The sequence below is a fragment of the Andrena cerasifolii genome, chromosome 4 (genome assembly GCF_050908995.1).
Source record: "Andrena cerasifolii isolate SP2316 chromosome 4, iyAndCera1_principal, whole genome shotgun sequence".
Classification (NCBI taxonomy): Eukaryota; Metazoa; Arthropoda; class Insecta; order Hymenoptera; family Andrenidae; genus Andrena; species Andrena cerasifolii.
This window is the reverse complement of record NC_135121.1, coordinates 8,075,229-8,096,484: the sequence shown is the minus strand read 5'-3', so window position 1 is coordinate 8,096,484 and position 21,256 is coordinate 8,075,229. Positions and strand designations below refer to the sequence as shown.

The following is a 21,256-nucleotide window of genomic DNA, read 5'->3' as shown; positions in this document are numbered from 1 at the left end:
GCTCGCTGAATTCCATCCGCTCCATCTCTGCCGACGGCACGTTGATGTCACACTCCAAGTGTCCTTGGAACACTCGCGGCACACTGGTCCAAATGTGTGCAAAGAAAGTTGCTTCGCAGTGACTCAGCTCCGGACCTATTCAATTCATATTATTCTTCCATTATTCACGAAGGCACGTCCTCGGTGCGCAGTAAATCGATGCATTTATATCTCTGTTTTTGCCTTGGCCGCTGCTTCGTTCCGCGCGACGCGAATTCACGGCTTACATGATTAATGAGCACCTTTTTGTCGCGAGAAGTTATCGTATTGCGGCGACGTGGCCAGTAAAAACCGTGGTTATCTGACCGCTAATGCCGCGATTATTTCACCTCCCCCCGCGTCTGTGTAGAAGATTTCCGATAGAGATAGGGTTCGCATTCGCCATTCAGATTACTTTGATCGATTTGTGACGCGGTGAATGAATGGATGAACCGCGTCCAAGTGACCCAGAGGGAAGCGGACTCTTCCCCGTATCAAACTTACGCGATGCACCTGTGTAATATCGAATTCCCTACGTGCTCCAATCTGCCATTACTCTAAAAGAATGTAGGAGCAATAAATCCTCCCTTGATGAAAACTACGATACAAAGTCCGTAGAATTGAAAGCCTCCGAGCTTTTCCAATATTCCAGATATTTCTGGCTAGCTCGGTCTCTACCGAACGGCCGGGCTCTCTGTGGGCGCGCTAAATCGGTCTTGCGGGGAGAAAGATTTCTCGGCGGATAACGCGATTAATGTACACAGCACCCGTTTCTATCGGCGCGCGAACGAACGAGTCCGACAGGTAGGCGTACACGATCGACCAGTCTAATTCACTGTCATCGAGATTATGTTAATCTCGGGCGGAGAGGAGCGGTGGCATGGCAGAGAGTCATTCGATCGGACGGCAGAAAGCCTCCATCGCGGATCGTCGCCCACCCCAGGATATTGGATTATGTTTCACTGTTAACAGGTTACGTTTCGTATCTCACTACGGCAGACATGTAACGCGGCGGAGCCAATGCCACGGCTAATCGACTGCGGGATCGATCATGGGAATGCCTGGCGAGGATTCACGACCAACGGTACCAACATTCGCCCGTGCTCCGATCTTGGGCAATCGATCGGAGCCACGATAAAGTCGAGGCTTTAAGTGCTGACAGGCACCGTCTGTTAATTGACGGAAGATCTGTGCGCGGGGTTGTGAATCCTGCTGGGGGTGCTCCGAGCTACGGAGCTTCGATTACCTTTCATCGCGGAATAATTTATTTTAAGGGTACTGGGGTCGCTTTCTCCTATTCGTCGATATTTAGTTTATTAATTAGTGATTTTCTGTGATTATCTGTTTCTTTAAAATGTTTCTTGTTCTTAACCCTTCGTTGACACACCTGCTTTTGCGATCAACTTTGACATACCTGGGTGGCTCACACCAAGAACAATTTTTGAACGACTGTCATTCTCGTCTAAAGAATCCAATGGTTATGAAAAAAATCATGGGTCAATTTCAAGGTCCGTAGAATGCATTGCAGTAGATTTTTGATTGACATTTTATTACAGTTTTTGCAAAAAAAGTCTGGATTACCATATGTCGAGAAAACACGAAGGAAATGTTCAAAAAATTGTAGCTTCTAAAAATATCAATATTGGAAGCTAAAAATTTACAGAGTTGTTGCTCCGATATAATATTTTGAGAAAAAAAATAGTTTGTGAGTCCCCTTTGGAAAAAAGGTATTTATTTTGCATATAGAAGGTACAGAGCGTCAAAATCAGTTTATGGGTGGCTCACACCCAGAGTGTCAACGCAGGGTTAACGGGCTGCAAATAAATTATTATTATTAATAATATTTGGCCATTTTTATGAAATATGCTCCAGTTGCATTCGAGTCTTGAGACTCAGAGTTCCTATATCCATTTGCTCACGCATTTGCAAAAATAATACTAGGATCAAATAGGAGTAGACGCCGCAAAGTGGGAAAAGTGATTTGTGAGCAGTTTTCGTAGACACTTCCACAATACTGTGCGCGTCGTAACAATTCGCCGAGGAGCACAGGTGCGGACATTGCACTTCCTTGACGGGTAACCATTCCGTATTAGCATAAATTAGCTGGCCGCCCGTGGAGCGTCGTAAACCTTCGCAATTGTAAGGTCTACGCTTTGGTGTCAGAAGCGGTTGAATGATCGTCGCCTCTAATGTAGCCAACACCGCATACCGTGAAACATTGCCGAGGTTAAACGCATTCTTCGACATAATTCGTGTAATTGTGGCACGGCATTCACGCGTCGCTAAATGGTCACTCGGGACGGGCACGGCTAGTAAAATGGATAGTAAAACGATTCTCTCTGCACGAGCCTTGCCGAAATTCTTCCATTCGTCCTCCAAATCGACCCTTTATAAAGTACATCTGCAATTCTCAAAAGTCAAGACAAAATTTAGGAAATGCTAAGAAAATTCAAGGTTAAAAGGGGATGTTTGCTGCATAAGGAAATACTAGACTATGTCAGGCAAGAATTGGTACATTCCAGACGGACCACAGTGTAACGAGTATACAGGAATAAAAATCAATTTTCCATTGAGATACTGTTATTTACGTGTAATTGATATGTTAATCATATTAATTCGCAAAAAGTTAATTTCTAACAAAAAATAATTCATTAACATATATTTTTGTCCATAATAAAAGTAAAGAAATAATGTATATATATTTTTAAATACATTTAAACAGAAATTAATAACAAATATATGAAACAATTATAAAAACAAAATAATTAATTTTTGAAATAATTCGTATTGATAATAAATTTCAAATTATTCATTCTTATTATACATCTTCGTCACTATCAGGTGAATCTGAAGGAATTGGAAGTTCAGTGTCTTTTAAAACTGAATATTCTAGCACAGATTTGTCTAGTTTTTCGTTTTGTTACGTGTATATTTTCTTGTGTCGGAGCAGTCGGGGGCACATAAAACTTATAACAAATTAAAGGACATGAAAAGAACTGTAGCCAAAAAACGAAAGAAACAATATGTTTCGTTTTTTTTTTAATTCTCTCCCCAATTTAGAAGATGCGACAAAAAAAGTAATAATTTGAGCCACTGTTACGTATCCACATCTTTAAATGCGAGAATTTTTAATTAATAAAACGAGAAAGGGATACATTTTGCTTAATTTCAAAAAGAAAAGAACTTACAAATACAAAAAAATGCAGTGGATAAATAATTCCTACGTGTAGTCTGCGACAGCTTGCGTTTGGTTATTCGACTTTGAACGCAATCACTAACCTTAAATCCGTTATTTATGTCACTAAGTTACGATATTCTTATGTCGGCGGACGGTTTACTATCAATTCCATGAAATAAAATACAAAATTTCAAAACCCAATTTTTGCTTTTCGATCACGTGCCGCGACACTGTGCGGACCTTTGCGGATCATTGGCAGCGTTCTCTGAATAATGTTCCTTAAATAGAGACCGGTATTAATATAAGTCGCGGGAACTGGGTTAAATTGACTCTGTTGCTCAGCAATTAACGCGAAAAGACGGCAGAGGTCCCCCAATAGTCGGCGGAGTTACACTGGCGGTGTCATCCCCGTCGCGGAAAGAACGTCGCCTTGCAATTAGCCAGGCCACGTCTGCCCGTCTGGCGCAGAAACGTCGATCGTTTCGCGCGCGTGTCGCCCGATGATGTAAACCGTGTTGCACAGCTGCCTTGGTTTACGCCGAGGTCGGCGTGACACGCGACGGTTAGTCACCGCTTAAGACGCCGGTCTAATTAGCTGATTTATCGCGGGGTTGGTCGCGATCCCCGGCTACATTGCTGTGAGAATAGCCGGGGACCCAATTCTTCCCTGAGCGGGTCCCTTTATAGCTGGAAAATTGAAGGAGAAAGCGCGCCGGTCTGTCGTGAGTCATCCGGTATTCCCCGTCGCACTGTGCGTCGCCATGTGTGCTCGACTTCGTGAAATCTGCACAGCTGAGGGATCCTATTTCCCGCAACAGATGCGCGACGAACAATCCACGAAAAAAAGCTTCATCTGGGCCAAGCAGCGGGTCGACGCCCCGCATTAAAAGACAAACAGGGCAACAAGGTCCCTGGAGCCATCGCGTCGCGTAAATAACATTCGCCGAAGGGCTCGAAAGCTCGCCCGGCGAGGGTTTTAATCTAGCGTTAGTTGGACCTCTTAGAGAGGTGTTTTGCTGCGGCGAATCGCGCCTAGAGGTTTTATAGTCACCCACGTCGCAGACGTGCCGTTATTATCGTCGTATATTCTCACGTTACGGTCCACGCGACACGTCCGCGTCGCGGCCGCGCGCAGATGCTCGCCGGGGAAGAAGAAAAGCCTCTAGTGGAGGAAGCGACTGTGCTTCGCACGGAAACGCGCGCGTCGCGAGAGTGCCCCCATGTGCGTGAACACGCTCTCTCCCACGCTCGAGAAAAATCCACGGTACAGCTGGCACCGAGCGGAGCCGAAACTTATTTACGGCCTGGGGGCTCTCTTTATTTTTTTTTTTTTTTTTTACACCGACTCCCCCTCCGAGGAGTTGTCACGGAGAAGAAACACGAAGACGCCTCTCTTCTCCCTTTGAAGCTCGATACCGTGCACGAACGGGAAGGAAGGGGGCTCCGCGAGGTGCATTTCTATGTAATTGCGTCCGCGGCGCCCGCCACCGATGCAAATCGCTCCGACAGGCCGCAGTTTCGCGGAATTACATTCCTCTTTTCGAGAGGAACGCTCCAAGCTTTCCTCTCTGAGAGCAGCCCGCGGTGTTTTCAGATCTCGCGCGGAATCGTTTCTTGATTGATACGCCGACGATATGCGACGAGCACTCGCGCCGCTGAGCGCGTGATCCGGTGAAGATGGTCTGCAAGACCATCGTCGCATGTCCCTGCTAGAGTAATTTTATTATTCATCGTCGTTTGAAGTTTCTCAGGGTATGCGTGCTTTAATCTCCGTTGTCTCAAGCTCGAAGCTATATAGAGCGTGAAGAGATTTATTCAGACACCGTTAATACGTTAAGTAACTCCCGGGGGATCTCGTTCCACGATCCCATCAAAGTTGGAACATAAGGGACATGATTTAATGCCTGCCGCGAGTCGGGCGCTTGTAGCTTGTTAATCCGATGAGTTCCACGCGCGGCATAATCAATAGAAACGCAATAAATCCGCCTTCCGTTAAACACAGTGCAATTACACGGTGAAACCAGACCCCTGCTCTCTCTTTTCCGTCCCCCATTCGTTATTCGGGTACAAAGTAGTCGTTAACCCGCGGGTGAAGCTTAAATTGGCTCTGGCGATACCCCCAACGAAACAATTTCGAAACAATTATCCACTGACGCTCGGAACATCGATTTAATTGTACTGACGCACAAGTGCGCTGCTCAATGAACAACAAACATTTTTTTAAGATTTTTTTGCGATGATTTTTAACATGGCCGTAATCCAGACTCTTTATTTGTATATGAACACTCGAAAGAAAACAAAATAAAAGCCCCCGACACTCAGAAAACACGTTAGTATTGAGAGAATCTATTTAACGCATTTCCTTGATGTATTTAGCTCTGTCTTACACCTTAAAGACACCTATATTATTAACCTTAAACATGAATAAAAATAATTTTCAATGGATCATTTAACTGAAGGTACTACATACTCATTATTTTGATTGTGAAACGATTTTTTTTACTTACTTTAATTTCAGTTTTATTGTCTCGAAGTTACAAATCTAATAAATTGCTGAATTACATGTTTCCAAACTTTAACCCCACTTCTCCCGAAAAAAGTAAAAGACGTCTTGGGGTTTATGTTGGAAACTATTCCTGGAACAGTCCCCAATATTATCATACAAAAAAAATTGCACATGTTTGCACTTTGTTCAGTTATAGTATTTTTTTTTTTTTGGAAACACGTTCAATGAGGACAAATCAAGAAATTTTTTAAACGTGGTTTTGTTCTGCACTAAGAGACAAAAAAAATGGAAGTTCTAAACATCCGATCTGTTTTTTTCCAATTGTTTATACGATACCTATCATGGCTTTTCCATCCTGGATACTGTCTTCAGTTTTAAAATAGCTGTCACACGCGATACACGTGAAAAAAATAATTTGCTACAAAAATGTTTCGAACGAAAGTTAGTCAGTATTCAGATGGCAACAAATTGCAAAAGTAAATATTGATAAAAAAACGTTTTATTCGATTAAAAATCGAGATCACCTCAATTTTTTTAATGCAACTGTATTTTTTTTCTACACCAATCGATGCATCTATATATTCTAGTTAAAAAAGTATTGGGGTATATAGGTGGAAAACTGATTAGTTCAGAAGTTAGGATTTTTGTTTTGCCTTCCCACTGGTCCAACGCACTGTCTGATGTAATACTTAACGACAACACCAGGATCAAACTTGTACAAGAAGTACAGTATTTTTCATATAACATAATGAATTATGCTTCTACAGAATTTCCAGATTCTATATAATTCGTTTCTTATTCAAAGTGGCTGGATTATCTGCCGACTCAAGAACCATCGAAGGAAATGTTATTGCAGTTCCAGGGGAATAATATTCAATCCATAGTCACACCCTCCGCATCGATTCGTTCCCGAAATTAAACCAATCTGCTCTCTCGTGTTAAGCCATTTCTCATCGTTTCTCCGCTCGCGATATCGACGAACGATTACTCGCAACGTGTCTCAATCCAGCCTGCATAAATACATTACCCAGTCCTGGCTCGCGACGCCCGGGCAACAAGAAATTTAATAAAGTCGATGAAAAATGAACGGGCCCCTGGAAGTTCATTTATCACGTCCATTTATCGGCTACGAAGATACACTTCGATCAAGGAAACTTTCCAAATTGCCCCACGGGACAAGTTCCGAACCGGGGCTACCAACAACTCCAACTCCCTTCAAAGACCAATAATCTGGAGCAAGTGGATACGAGGCCGGCGCAAGTTCCACGACAATGTCGAGGCTTCCTTTCCCCCAATCAGAGTTCCGGGAAAAGCATCCTCGATCCTCGAATTTCGTACGGGACAGCCTACGCTGGGTCCTCGATCGAGGGCCTAGTGACTAGAGCAGGGTGTAGTAGATCGTTAAATGGGGCGAAGCTGCATCTGGGGTGAAGTCGAAAAGCAAAAAGTGGTGGCCGATAATTTTATTTGGAAACCGCGCCGTGCACTTTACAACCGAGCGAATGCAAACTGCTTTGGAGCTGGGCCAGAAGGAGTCGACCATTGAAATGTTATATGGATTCTCCTTTAAGGGCGGAAGGGGAGGGACAAACGTGGAGCGAGAGAGCGCTGTAGCGCTTGCAGGATCGCCAGATCGTCGTTCCATTTGCTTGGATATTAATCTCAAGCTTTTTCTTTTTGGGTCAACCGCGCGGGGCTGTGCTCGCCTGGCTGCGATATTTCTTTGTGGGACTCTATCTCGTCGGTAGGTTCCAACGGTCGTAGAATGACCGATGCTCGGCATCGGGGTACTATATAGTTTCTGTTTGTAATTCAATACAAAGAAGTATAGAATGCCTGCAATTTCAGGTGTCCTGGAAAATCCGTTATAACGCGATTCCTTCTACGAACATCCATTAGATAAGTAGGGGAGAATGGGTAATGGCGGTCGCTTAGCGATAAGTGTAATAAAACCAAGACATAAGGTGCGATGTTTCTTGAAAACCATTTTTTTATAAACTTAAACTTTCGTAGGACTATCAACCTATTCGTAGGATACGAAAATAATTAATTTTATATTGATTTATTCGATGAAGTTACAAAATACAGAAATTATGTGTTTGACACCCTACGGGTAATAGCGGTCACGTTGCGGTCTAGGGGCTGCTACATTTTTCGCATAAGTATCCAACCGCTCAGTCCCATCCACAACATTCAGAATGGGCCCAGAGGCCACAAGAGATGCATCGAAACCACATTTCATTATCATGGCCAAACTGATAGCAAATAATAAATTTGTACACTGCTTTTTCAAGCGTTTGGGAAGCCTAATTAGCCCAAAGGCTTGTTTTCCTTGGTTACTTAGCAAGGATTAATGCGAGGGCGTTCGACAATATACCGAATGATGTGGGACGTAAAAAAAAAGAAATTGCACATTTCGAACATCCCGTTTTATAATAACAATACTGACCACCATTCCCCGCTGACCGCGATTGCCCCGTTCTCCCCTACACCACATCCGAAGTGATCGCGAAAATTCGTCCACTGACGTGAGAATCCCGGCAGCAGCGGATTCACAGAAATTCAGGGTGGGAGCGCGGTTTTCGCGAGCGAGTACTGCTTAACCCGCGATCGTCCCATAAACCCGTGGAAAATATATCCGCGGCTGGACGATAACGTAATTCACGTTTTCACCCCTGTCGCGGCGAACCGTTCATCACCGCTAAAAGCCTATACCTTATCGAACGGAGCCGATAAGGGGATCACGCCTACGCTGTTCCCCCCCCACGAAGGTCACCAGTGCCACCATTGCAGCGCTCGGTCCGATCTGCAGGTAGGCTGCAGGTGAATAAGGGACCACTTACCGTGAAACGTTCCCCCGGCGTTCCCACGAGGGAGAGCGCGTCTTCTTTCGCGACTCCAGCCACGACCTCGGGATGCCTACCCGCTACCACGCCGACCGAGACAGCCGTTACATAAATTTATGCCTCTGCTCCTGTTGCAGCATCATATAAAATTGAGGCACGAGCGACACCGCCGACAACATGGGGAGAGCTATCTGCCTAGCAGCTTCCTGCTCGACACGGACGAGCCTGAACGAGGGACCTGGGGGCCGTGGTCGTCGCCCAGCTCCTGCTCCAGGTCCTGCGGCGGTGGAGTCGCCCATCAGACCAGGCAGTGCCTCGACGTAGAGTGAGTTGAACAGTTGCATTTGCATCGCAACAGCTTTCGGGGCAATTCTCGCTGTTTGCTCTCCGATTCAGGGATATTTCAATTTATTATAGCACAGTGCCGCGGCACGCTTGAAACTTCAAAGTACAGTGCCATTAGCATCCGCGAGCAACCATCGGCCTCTCCTTTTTCCCCCCTCTAACTGTTAATGTTAATTAGAATATAAACGCAAAGGGACAGGCAAACCAGGGGGTTTAAATTTGAACGGCGTGGAAAACGCCCCGAGGGTCGCCCTCTAATGGAAAATTAATTTTTTACTCCCTCATTTCCCGCGAAGATGGGTTTTCTTAAATTCAATTCGGCTCCGACGAGCTTTCCACGCTTCAGGGGAGTCTCGCCCGGTATTTTTGACGGGGCAGACAGAACTTCCGTCGGAATCGCGGTAAATCCCTCTTATCTGGGGCCGGGGCCAAGATTAATTCGCCACTACTTATGTGCTTTTCGCCGCCGGAGCGCCGGCCTGGGATTTTCACCTGTCCCCGTTCGAACCGATTAAAACTCGCGAGTTTTACGTAACGAGCTCGCGAGAGGAGGAAAATCGGGCGATCGAGCGAGGAAATGTCGAGAGCGAATGTTGCTAATACCACGCTCCGCGGCTCGAGAAAGCGGGCTAATCGTATCGTGAAAGTATTTAATGCGGGGAATAATTTCGTGGTATCGAGCAGATCGTGTCATGGGTCAGGCACGCTCTATTCCGTGCACGTGCTATAATTGCGCAGCATTTACAGACATTCTTTCCAATTTCCGCCTTGGACGTGCACCGCACGCTGTCTTTCGACATGATTTTTCTGGGGTGTGCTATTAGATTGATATTGCATCGCGGCCGGTCGCTTATTGGGTAATTCCGTAGTTAATGAGACAGGTGGAAGTTGCATTGCGGTGCCGGGATATAATTTGAAATTTGAAGGTCGACACTTTCGAATTATTCCTGCCAGATGAAACGTACGAAGTTTCGAATTCATCACCGATATATATATTTTATAGCTTCTATTCCTCCGTTCTTATTTTCCACGTTTTGTTCCTTGGAACCATCAAATTCTAAAATCCACGAAACCGTTGAGTTCTTGTCTATATTCTATTGCCTCGAGTAGATTCTGTCCATGAAGATTTCATTCGTCAGAAGCGTACGCGAGACGGCCAAATGTAATTCCTGCGGGAGCTGCGCGAATTATTGAAAAAGCCAACTGGGCGTATCGGATTTTTCCTCGGGTGTTCGTTCATGGTGTAGGTGGTGCTGGTGGTTTACGGTTGCGGGGAAAAAATTCGTCGTCCCGCGTTTCCTTCGCGCTCTCTCGGAAGAAGCTCGTTAACGGGAAGGTATGGACGATGCGCGATTTAACGGAGTGTGAATTCCCGATTAGAGATGCGAATCGCGTCGCGTTTCCATGCTCGGAGCCAGATCTCTGGCTGGAATCGGCCGTGTAATCGGGATTAGAATCGATCGGGGACTAGGCACGTTCTGCTATGAACTAGAAAAAGCACGCTTCGGTGGTTCTGTTCAGATTCGTTTAGCAAGGGCTAAATAAATAATAATAATAATAATAACAATTCGTCTTCGTAAGAATGCGTTAATTAAGGGGGATTGCGCCTTGTTGAGGCTAAAAATAAGTAATTGTTTATAAATTTTTTGTACAAAAACGGTTCGACAAATTAATTTGAGGTTTGGCAGGCTGTTTTATTGTATCTTGAACTACTGCTCTGAATTTTTGTGTGACAGTGAAAAAAGTGATGACAGATATAGAGACAGCTTTGAAAAATAATCGGGTGGCCCTTGCGTTCACGAAAAGTACTGTAAGGGTTATCCGAAACACAAAAAGGAATGGAGATTCATAAACTATAAGAATGCGGCTATGGCTGGTAGTATCCTTCTTTATTTAAAGAAGTTTTCCCGATTTTGAAGCAAAACCTTTCTGAGACTCAAATTAGGGCGTTTCGTCTTCTTCAAAAGACGGCCATTTTAACATCGTTTTATTTTTCTTATTGCATCTACTACCACCCATAGCCACATTCATATAGTTTAAGAATCTCTTTTCCTTTTCATACTTCGAATAACCCTTACAGTTCTTTTCGTCAACGCCAGGTTCACCCGATTATTTTTCAAAGCTCTCTCTGTATCTCTCATCATTTTTTTCACTGTCAAACAAAAATTCAGAACAATAGTTCAAGATACAATAAAACAGCCTGCCAAACCTCAAGTTAATTTGTCGAACCGTTTTTGTGCGAAAAATTCACAAAGAATTACCTATTTTTCGGCGCAGCGAGGGGTAATCTCCCCTTAAGTGAACATTCCTGCTATTTTGTAACCCTACCCTAGGAAGTAGACTTAAAGTTAGAGGATCGACAGACAAATGTGGGGTAGAAGGCAAACAGACAAGGAAAGTTAAGGAGAGTGGACAAGATATAGGACCGGGTAGCACGTTTAAAAGCGGAGATAGTAGACAGAAAACGAATTTCCAAGGGAAGAGAATTATTGAAGGAGGAGGATAGACAGGAGAAGGATGCCGTAAATTTAACCGTACGGCGAACTGGGACTGCCAGAATTAAAGTAGACGAAAAGTAACTGTGGTGATTAAACATTTAACAAGACGCAGAATTATTACTATTACCGGGGTTAGTGAGAGTTATTTTTATTATTATTCATTCAGAAAGTTAAGAACGAGCTGAACGCCCAGGTCGGTTCATTCGTTTTTAACTTGGAGTAAACGGATCCTTGCACCGTTATCCTTTACAAGTTACCCTATCTGTAAAGTCGCAGGACTTCAGCCTCACTGCCCTTTCACCTTACAGCGCTTCCAAGAGACGAGAGAAGAGGTTAATCGCTGTAAAATCGTTTCATTGTTACAGCGACAATGGCTACGGCAGGTGTGGCGGGGCATCGAGGCGATTCTTCTCGTGCAACATCCAGGTGAGCACTGTTCATCAAACATTAATCGTAACTTGTAATTGAATGAAAACAAAGGAGGACGGTAGGGAGGAGTTTGCTTCGTTAATATTCTAGTGGGTGTGCAGAGAAAATATTCTTTGCCCGATGACTATCAACCCCCTAAAACTTTAAACTCCTGAAAACCAAAAGGTCTCCCAATGCCATTCTTAAAGTACCAACGTAATAAAATGGATGTTAGATTGAGCAATCACACTGTAATAAGATTCATCCCTTTCCTGTTATTCCAAGTAGCAAAATAAAATCCCCGAAAGTACCACCGTGACGATCGCTGGCGTGAAACGCGTGAAATCGAACGCACACTCGAACTCGATTAATCGCCGTGTAGCAGTGGGTGATTTATGCGATTTGCTTTAATAGATCGAACAGCTTGACGGTCTATCAAGAGGCGCCGCCGGGGCATCGACGCGTGACGCGGGCTTCAATTATTCGCATCTGTACGCGAACTCGAACCAATGCATCGAATCCGATAGTGCCATTTTCTAGGCCAGTTGTGCATTCTTGCTTTTACATCGCCCACTACAACTGCAGCCGATTCCTTGCGTTTGTTTTAAATCAAAGTGTCTACCGTCACCTTAACTTTTTCCGTGATTAATTTTATAAAATTATTTTCATACGAATTACCTTGCCACCTGAATTTCGTAACCAGCGGTTCTGCACAGCTTCCAACGACAAGCTTACCAGCTGCTGCTTTCGTAACTCCTCGCGTTGACATTAAAAAAAAAAAATTGTTTCTAATTGAGAAGGAAGGATCGCCGAGCTTTGACTGTCGCGTCTCGCTGAAAAGGACTTACGATTTCTCAAGCTCTTCCCCGACCTTTCGGTATGTCGATCAATTTCTCTGGAGTGATTCAGCGGTGTTTAATAAAATGATTTATATCATTATTTAATTCAGTTCGTTAAATGTCAGCCGCAGCCGCGATGAACTCTGAACCGCGAGACTTTCGAGCGACGCCAATTGTTTACGTGTGGCCCTCTGCGAAAGAACCTTTGTTGCTCTGCTAGGCATCTCCCCCTGCCCTTCAGTTCCAATCGATCCTACATTAGCCTCGACGCCTCGATACTCGGCACACGTGCCGAGCCCCGTCAAACTTTCATTTCAAACTACTTAATCAACGCGATCCAGGTTAATCTTGTTTCTTTTTTCTCCGGGATCGTGTGATTTTGATGAATTAACCGAATGATCAATTAACCGATGGCATTCCTATGTACAGTGACTCGCATTAATATTCGACACTATTTAAAATCGCATAACTTTTTTAAAATTGGTTCAAACAACTTGAGTTTTTTTGAGAAGCTAGAAGGATTAGTTTGCTAACTGACGCGTTTCGTCGTTTTGAAAAAAAAATTATTTAGTTGGAATAGCGAAAAGAATAGTGAAGCTCGAGAATCGCCGATTTCAGGAATTTTCGCGATTCTCGACCTTATTCTGCGATCTTTAAACGTTTGTAGCTCGGAGCAACGTTAACCGATTTTGATGAAATTTTAGGCACGAATACAACTTACTGCAATCTACAAACGGTTATTTTTAATTTTCATTACAAGCTCACAAAAAAAAAGTTTAAAAATCGATCTTTACTATTGTTTTCGCTATTCCAACCAAATACATTTTTTTTTTCAAAATGACGAAACGCATTAGTTAGCAAACTAATCCTTCTAGCTTCTCAAAAAAACTCATGTTGCTTGGACCAATTCTAAAAGAGTTATGCGATTTTAAAAACTGTCCGAATATTAATGCGAGTCACTGTATCTGCATGCGTTCATCCACAACGATGCTAAACGAACTGTCTCATACAACCTCTCTAACCTTTTATCAGAGTAGTACAAGGAATGAAGAAGTTCAAAGCTTGACTACGATAAACGCCAGTTAAATCCCACTAAAACGAACATTGGAGATTTATTCACCAAATGCGAAAAGAGACGTAGGCAAGGAGAAATTGAACAGACGATCTATTCTATCGAGGACAGGCTTGCCCCGGATTAGACCAGAACAGTAGAAATAAAATAGGATTGTAATAATTAGGAGACAAAGGTTGGAACGTCCTCTGACAAGCAACCGGTCCCTGGAACAGTGCCCGCCGCTGTGTTTGAGGGGGCGAAGTTTACGAGGTTCCCGTGACCCCATAAACTCCTGTCCGGGTTGATATATCCCCGATGATATTCGTGAGCCCTTCGTTGATCGACGCGCTGACCCTTCCCGCGACACAACGCAGGGGATTAAAAGTTTACAGCGACAGTAAAGATCATCTCCCGCGGGCCTCCAACTAAATCCTGCCCGAGGATGCTCGGGGGTGTGCTCGAGAAGGTCGTCGGGGCTAAAGCCGCAGGATCTCGAGACGGCAATCGTCGACACACGCGACGTACCTACGTGTACGTATACGCGTTCGTGGATCGTCGAGAGGTCTTTAATTTCAGGGATCAGCGGCGTTTCTTCTGAATCACCGAAACGTTAGGTGCACGTGTAATCGTTATGGTTAAGTGCTTCTCATCTTTGCTTGATATTCGAAGCGTGTCCCAGGATTTTCAGTTCAAAATCAATAGAGAAATTTGAAATTGACTTCGTGCTGCATGCTTCGAAAGTTTCGCCGCTCTGTTCATTAAGTATCCAATAATCTTGTATTAAATTAATATTTCCAGCATTCGAGCGGGGCTTTCTGGTCCGACGATATCAATCAATTTCTCCGTGGGAGTTTTCTGTTCCCCCAGTGTAATTGGCACAGAGTAGCATCAATTTTCACGAACACGAGGCTTCGTGGATCGAGCCTCCCCTCCCTGGGCTTTAATTTCATTTTCCTCAGTCACGAACGGTCGACCCAGTTAACGTAGTACCGTTTCCCAATGCGAGACCACTTCCTTAACCCACGTTATTTCTTTATAAGGGCGGGATATCTTGGTGGAAATGTATTTCCGAAAGTCACGTAGGCGTCATAAAGCTATTTTCGCCGCGCATCGTGAAACTTGTATCGCGAATCAGTTCCCTGATAAATCGCCCCGATCGGGGATCCTCGGTCGTCGATTTCAAGCTTGCGAAGCGTAATTAACGGACTTTTTAATGCCATTGTGTAAGGAGTACCATTCTTTCAGAGTTATTCGCAAGCAGGGTGGCTTGTTGATACGAAGTCTCGTTACGATGCAGAAAGGCGGATGAAAATCCTCTACGGCTTAAAGGTGCTTTAATGGTCCTCGAACCCAACGGTATGGCCCGAGAGCGCGATATCGCGCAGCGGTGCACTGTCGGAGATGCTAAAATTTATGAACGACCGGCCATTATGCGGCATCAACTCGCGAAGTATTAACTTGGTTAAAGCGACGTGCTAAATGAAACGCGCCGCAAGCACCGTCCCTGTTAGCCCTCGGCTCGCAGACCCATCGGATATCGATTGCCGGTTCAATATGTTCGACAAAGATAATCGATTTTAATAAAAGCACACACCCCCACTCTAATTATTCCTAAAGAATTCTGTGGTGTTCCAAACGCAACAATTTTCAGCACGGAGCTGCGAAGATGAAAGGGCAAAGCTCGCGGTCTTCCTTTTTCCGCTTCTACTCCAAAATATAATTAAACTGTTTTACCAAAGTTGTATAATTGTTACGTGAAGTGCTCGTCCGCGAAACCTTTATGTTCCATTCAAATACATAGTTACACTTTGCTGTTCGCTCAGTTATTCTCACTCGTCGTTGAACCGAGTCCGCGGTTCGTTCGTGCATGCCGCGTTAATCGTAATTACCTGCAATATCTTTCACCTTATCGTAACATGGTCTGCAATCGTGTAAAGACGTATTGTCATTGTGCTTGGCGGGTTGAACCACCGAGGCCCGGGCCACTTTAGAATCAAACGAGACGATCGGTTTGAGCGCGAATCGCGCGCCGCTGCAAAAATCCCCCCCTCCGAACGCGGCTCATTGTTCTCGCCACCCTTTGTGCAGAGGATTTCGTAATTAGTAACAATGCCTGCCGGCTAAACAGAGATTATCGAACGGCGGAAACTCTCGGGGGACTTCGGTTTAACGGCAGATGAAACTCCCGAGTAGCCAGAAGCCGAGTGGCTTCGGAGAAATAAATGGGGGCCGGGAGGGGAGGGCTGTAGAAGACGGATTTCTTTAACGAGGCCAACCGTTAATTACGACCGTCACCGTAATTGCGGGAAAGCTCGACGCGCGTATTTATGAGGCTGCTCGTTGATTTTCACTTTTCAGTAACTTTTCCCCCCTATCGGCGGTGTACTTGGCGCAAAGTTGCCTGAGGGGGCTGCTGCTCGCGCCAAACGTGGTTCCAGTCGGTCATTGATTTCACGCGGAAATTTACTTTATTTTATTTCACGTGGAAGTTTATTTTATTTTATTTCACGTGGAAGTTTATTTTATTTTATTCAGGAAACATGCCGATTGTCTTTTGTGGTATGATCGACAAATTTGCCGTCTAAGGGACTGAAACGCAGAAACAATAGGGGAAGGAGTTTCATAGAGTGGACGCCTACACTTTATTTATTATATTCCTTTCTTCCCTGGTGCGAAATTTTGACACTTGAGCGATGGACGTCACCTGGGCAGTGTAACAAGGGTCGCATAAAACAGTGGAATAGATGGTGTAGATCGTTCCACGTATTTGCGTCTGCTTCGAGTTGAAATATTGCGCATCCCTTGTAGATCACGTTACTCGTGCGTTAGGCGGACGATAAAACAGTAGTGCGCGCTTTATCCCTTCTGTAACCATCAATCACATAAAAGGGACATCCGAGGGTCGCGCTGATCTCGTCGATGAAAGTATTCGAACCGTATGTGTGTTTCATGTCTTGTTCTTTATGTGTTTTCTGACACACCGTCGCGAGATTATTACGCGAACTCCCTCTGTATTCCCACCGTCTTCATCATCCTTCACCCCTCTCCAAATAAATCAAGCACCATTCCCAGCGAGAAGTTGCATCGCGAACAATACATTTTCGACGCTCCGAGGTTCCTACAGGATTCCGCGGCCCCGAAAACCGCAACCTGCGAACCATCGATTTGAATAAGCATCAAGGTCAATACCGGGGGATATCGGAAACTCGGTAGAAAAACGGCCCCCCATAAATCACGGGGTCGTGGAGCAACATTCCTCATCCTCTAGCGCCGTTTCGGGATCGCGGGTCTCGTGCTCCGTCTTTTTTCTTTTCCCTTTGCGGTCACCAAGCAGCCCTCCTCCGCCTGGCTGGCCCGCTCGGAACCCTCACCCTTGTTCGGGCTGGTGTCTCCGCAAGAAATCTTCCGTCATAAATCCTGCGTATCCCCACGCACGCGTGTGGCACCGGTTCCGTTGGGCATATCTCTTCGTCCTTTTGCCTCTGCTCGATTTATCGACATTACCTGCACACCCCGAACCTGGCCCCTCCAGTTCGCCACCCTCCTCTGGCCGCGACGCGGGCCATCTAATTTCTCCGACCAGTCCATTGAACATGGAATAACGAGAAACACGTCCGATATTTGCGCTGGGATCACGTGTTGGAGGATACGCGCGTGTCTGTGTGTACATTTGGCCCGTGCGATATCATTGGAGGTACTGGGAATGGTGTTTGCTTGTTTGACTTGTGGATCGATGAGAGGTAAACTGTGTTCCCGTTCTGTGTGCGTCGTATGGAACAATGATAGGGGGCGGGGGAGGGGGCGAGGTTTGATTAATTGAGCTCGATGGATCCCTTATATTATTTGAGCCTTGTCGCCGGAGGTTTGTTAATCTTTTTTGCTGAACGCGTCAGAGTTCTCGGACTTCTACCAGTGCATAGTTACTTTGAGACAGGTAGAATTATATAGTACTTTAGTCGTGTACATTCTTGGAATATTGGCTAATTATATACAGTGACTCGCATTAATATTCGGACACTTTTTAAAATCGCATAACTTTTTTAGAATTCGTCCAAACGACTTGAGTTTTTTTGAGAAGCTAGAAGGATTAGTTTGCTAAATGACGCGTTTCGTCGTTTTGAGAAAAAATGTATTTGGTTGGAATAGCGAAAAGAATAGTAAAGGTCGATTTTTAAACTATTTTTGGGAGCTTGTAATGAAAATTAAAAAAAAAAATCCGTTTGGAAAATTCCCGAAATCAGCGAAAAAAGTTTAAAAACTATTCGTTTCACTATTCCACCCAAATACATTTTTTTCAAAACGACGAAACGCGTCAGTTAGCAAACTAATCCTTCTACCTTCTCAAAAAAAAACTCAAGTTGTTTTGACCAATTCTAAGAAAGTTATGCGATTTTAAAAAGTGTCCGAATATTAATGCGAGTCACTGTAGATCCTGATTGAAAACAGAGCTGTCAGCAATTTGCAGATTTCCATCTAATAAGTAATTAAGAATAAACGACGCAACGGCTAGGAAATTCTTCCATTTACGATCTCTGAATCATTCGCAGCGTCTTGCAGGCTCGTTTAAAGCTAGTAAACCAAATTGGCTGAATGAAGAAGATGCCAGTGGCGGCTGAATATAATTCGCTGTATCATCTCGCATGCATCTCCAGTTCGTCCCCGACATGAAACCAACCCTCCCCGCCCCGTTCCGTGACGAGACAAATTTTCCAATCTTCAACGACGTCTCTCCCGTTGCACATATTTCTCGGCGTCGGGAAAGGCCCTTCCACGATTTATTCCCAACACGGCGAAGGAGCACGCACGTCGAAATGCACTCGTGCAGACAGGAGGGGCCGAAGAAAGGAAAACACGCGAACGCACGTAACCGGGGCCACTCGTAACCCGCAACCGCAAGCTTTTCGAGTGCTCTCGCATTGGGGCTTTTTTCTCGGCCCGTTCAAGTTCCCTCGCGACCCAGTAATTACCGTCAACCCCCATGTTCCAGTTTCGACGGAACCGTTTCGGGGGAGGACGGCAGGAGGACACGTTAAGCTCGATCAATTTCTCGTTTAATGTTTAATATAACCATCTTAAACTTTTTTAGATGCAGAAGCGTAACCAGGCGAGTGTTGAAACTTTCTTAACATTTATTTTTATTCTCCTTTGGCTAGGACTGTGCTGAAGACGCGACGGATTTCCGGGCGGAGCAGTGCGCCGAGTTCAACAACGTCCTCTTCGAGGGGGTTTATTACAAGTGAGTATCGAAAATGCTTTCTGCGACGCGTCCTCCCGAGAAAAATCGTTCCGAAATCTCGACGGGGTTCCCTCGGTGAATGTAATTCATCGTCCGTGTCACACGCAACGTGCACTCCGGCGGACTTTTCCCATCATTGGATGGGATCTAATGATCGATCGAAGCTTAAATTCGCTGTCGTTTGAATCGTCTCTCGACGGACTGCATTTTAAATCGTCTTCCGAAGAAGTGCATTTGTGCTAGAATAGCTACTTGGTGTTACAGTGTTTCACAAATCGATTCGCGAAGATTACTTTCCTATATTAAATTAGGGAAATTAGACATCATCTAGGTGTAGTAACCAAAGATAACACACGTGAAAGAATCAAAGCAACGCACCACCTTTTGAAATTCTTCTGAGTGCACCTAGCGTCGAGTCAACCATAAGTCAGACGAACGTGGAAGCGTCAAGTTACCAAAGGCAAGAAATTCTGCAACATAAATTCGTCGGTTACTGAAAACATAAAACAAAGAAGGAGAGAATAAACACCCCTCGTAATTGATGAAATAACTTAACTTCCGTTCAATCTGAATTTCTCCGAAGCTTTTATCTGCCCCTGGCAAGTAACGAACTAACTATCTACAAAAATCTACTCGAATGTCGTCGAAAACGTCCATGAAGAACGTTCGATCGCCGAATGGTTGGCCACCTGGCTGCACGACTAATCGCGTAAAATGATTTTCTTGCGCCCGACAGTTGGATCCCTTACACCGGCGGGCCGAACAAGTGCGAACTGAATTGCATGCCACGGGGCGAGCGTTTCTTCTACCGGCACAAGCTCTCGGTGATCGACGGAACGCCGTGCGAGCCCGAGAAAAACGACGTCTGCGTCGAAGGGAAATGTATGGTGAGTTAACGATCCGCGATTCATCGCGACCGCGCTCGCGCGACACCGTTGCGCGCACCCCGTGCACGCACAGCGCCGTCGTCCGAGCGTGATAATTATAGAAACAGACACCGTCGTCAGGCGGCGTAATATAAATTGCGACATCGATCGAGGAACAAGCGTTAATTTGCTTTGATTGCCAGCACGTTGGATGCGACATGATGCTGGGGAGCGACGTCAAAGAGGACGCTTGCAGGAAATGCGGCGGCGACGGTTCCGATTGCAACACTGTCTCCGGTGTGTTCGACGCGGATGATCTCCAAGTCGGTAGGTTGCCGATCTCTGGCTAATTAACGAGCAGTGAAATCGCGAAATTGGGATTGGAAGAGTTCAGGGAATCAGTGGACCGAGGGTTAAAATGCGCGATAGCTATGTACGTTCATAGTTGTTGGTAGTATAGGTTGGTGTGTTTAATTGAATCTCCCCCAGGGTACCTCGACATCCTGCTGATACCCAAGGGAGCGTCGAACATCGTGGTGAAGGAGATCCAGCCGTCCAACAATTACTTAGGTCGGTGTATTTGGATGTTAGAGGTGTTGGGAACATATTATTGTGATTCGTTGCGCGGGATTTTAATCGGTTTTGTTTTGGTAGCCATTAGGAACGCCTCCAGTCACTATTACCTGAATGGAAACTGGAGGATAGACTTCCCTCGTAGCTTGAAATTCGCTGGGACCATATTCCATTATTCGAGGGATCCGCAAGGTTTCTCTGCGCCTGATACCATCACTGCTTTGGGATCCACGAATGAACAGATTTACGTGGTGGTGAGTGGCTGAGTCGCTTTCAAACAACAGGGTTCTCGGAAAACTTCCCACCCCTTCAAAGGGGTGGCTTTCTATTCTCTTCGTGAATCTTGTGCGGATTCTTTATTTTTCACCTGTTACAAATCTGTCGATCTCTGTTTTCGATAGCTGCTCTATCAAGACCATAATGTCGGGGTGCACTATGAATACAGCATACCAAAGAGGTTGTCGCACCAAACTGACGCGGATAGCTACGCCTGGATCACCGACGAGTTTTCAAGCTGCAGTGCGAACTGCGGGGGAGGTACTGCTTTTAAAGAATAATCCCACCGTTCAAATCTATAATAATTGCACTTCATAATCGAATACTCCGTGCTGTATATTTGGAACTATCGGTTCTAAATTTAATAGTGTTATTCGCTGAGCCGCTGGGTGCTTGGGTTTAACGAAAGTTCGATGATTAATACGTTTTCCATTAAGCGTATAGTTGAACACACAGTTCTGTAAAGTTATTCAATTTGTAACGTGAATAATTCTATCTGTTTCTACATAAAACCTAAATATTTTCATTTTCAAAGAATCGAAAATTTAGTATTATTCATTTAAATAGAAACCATATGTCTGCCTTAACAATTGCGAAATTAACAATTTGTCTG

At 44.9% G+C, this 21,256-nt stretch overlaps 1 protein-coding gene across 15 annotated transcripts in view; it reads left to right on the top strand.

Annotated features, from left to right (window-relative positions):
* The window catches only part of Ppn (proteoglycan-like sulfated glycoprotein papilin), a 112,576-nt gene that overhangs the window by 71,142 nt on the left and 20,178 nt on the right, over positions 1-21,256 (top strand). For all 15 annotated transcript variants that reach the window (XM_076811433.1, XM_076811442.1, XM_076811434.1 and 12 more), the window contains exons 3-10: positions 8,686-8,873; positions 11,757-11,817; positions 18,846-18,928; positions 19,665-19,815; positions 19,998-20,121; positions 20,284-20,364; positions 20,449-20,621; positions 20,769-20,904. In XM_076811433.1, coding sequence (XP_076667548.1) covers positions 8,686-8,873; positions 11,757-11,817; positions 18,846-18,928; positions 19,665-19,815; positions 19,998-20,121; positions 20,284-20,364; positions 20,449-20,621; positions 20,769-20,904 — 997 coding nt within the window. The remainder of the gene's footprint in view (positions 1-8,685; positions 8,874-11,756; positions 11,818-18,845; positions 18,929-19,664; positions 19,816-19,997; positions 20,122-20,283; positions 20,365-20,448; positions 20,622-20,768; positions 20,905-21,256) is intronic.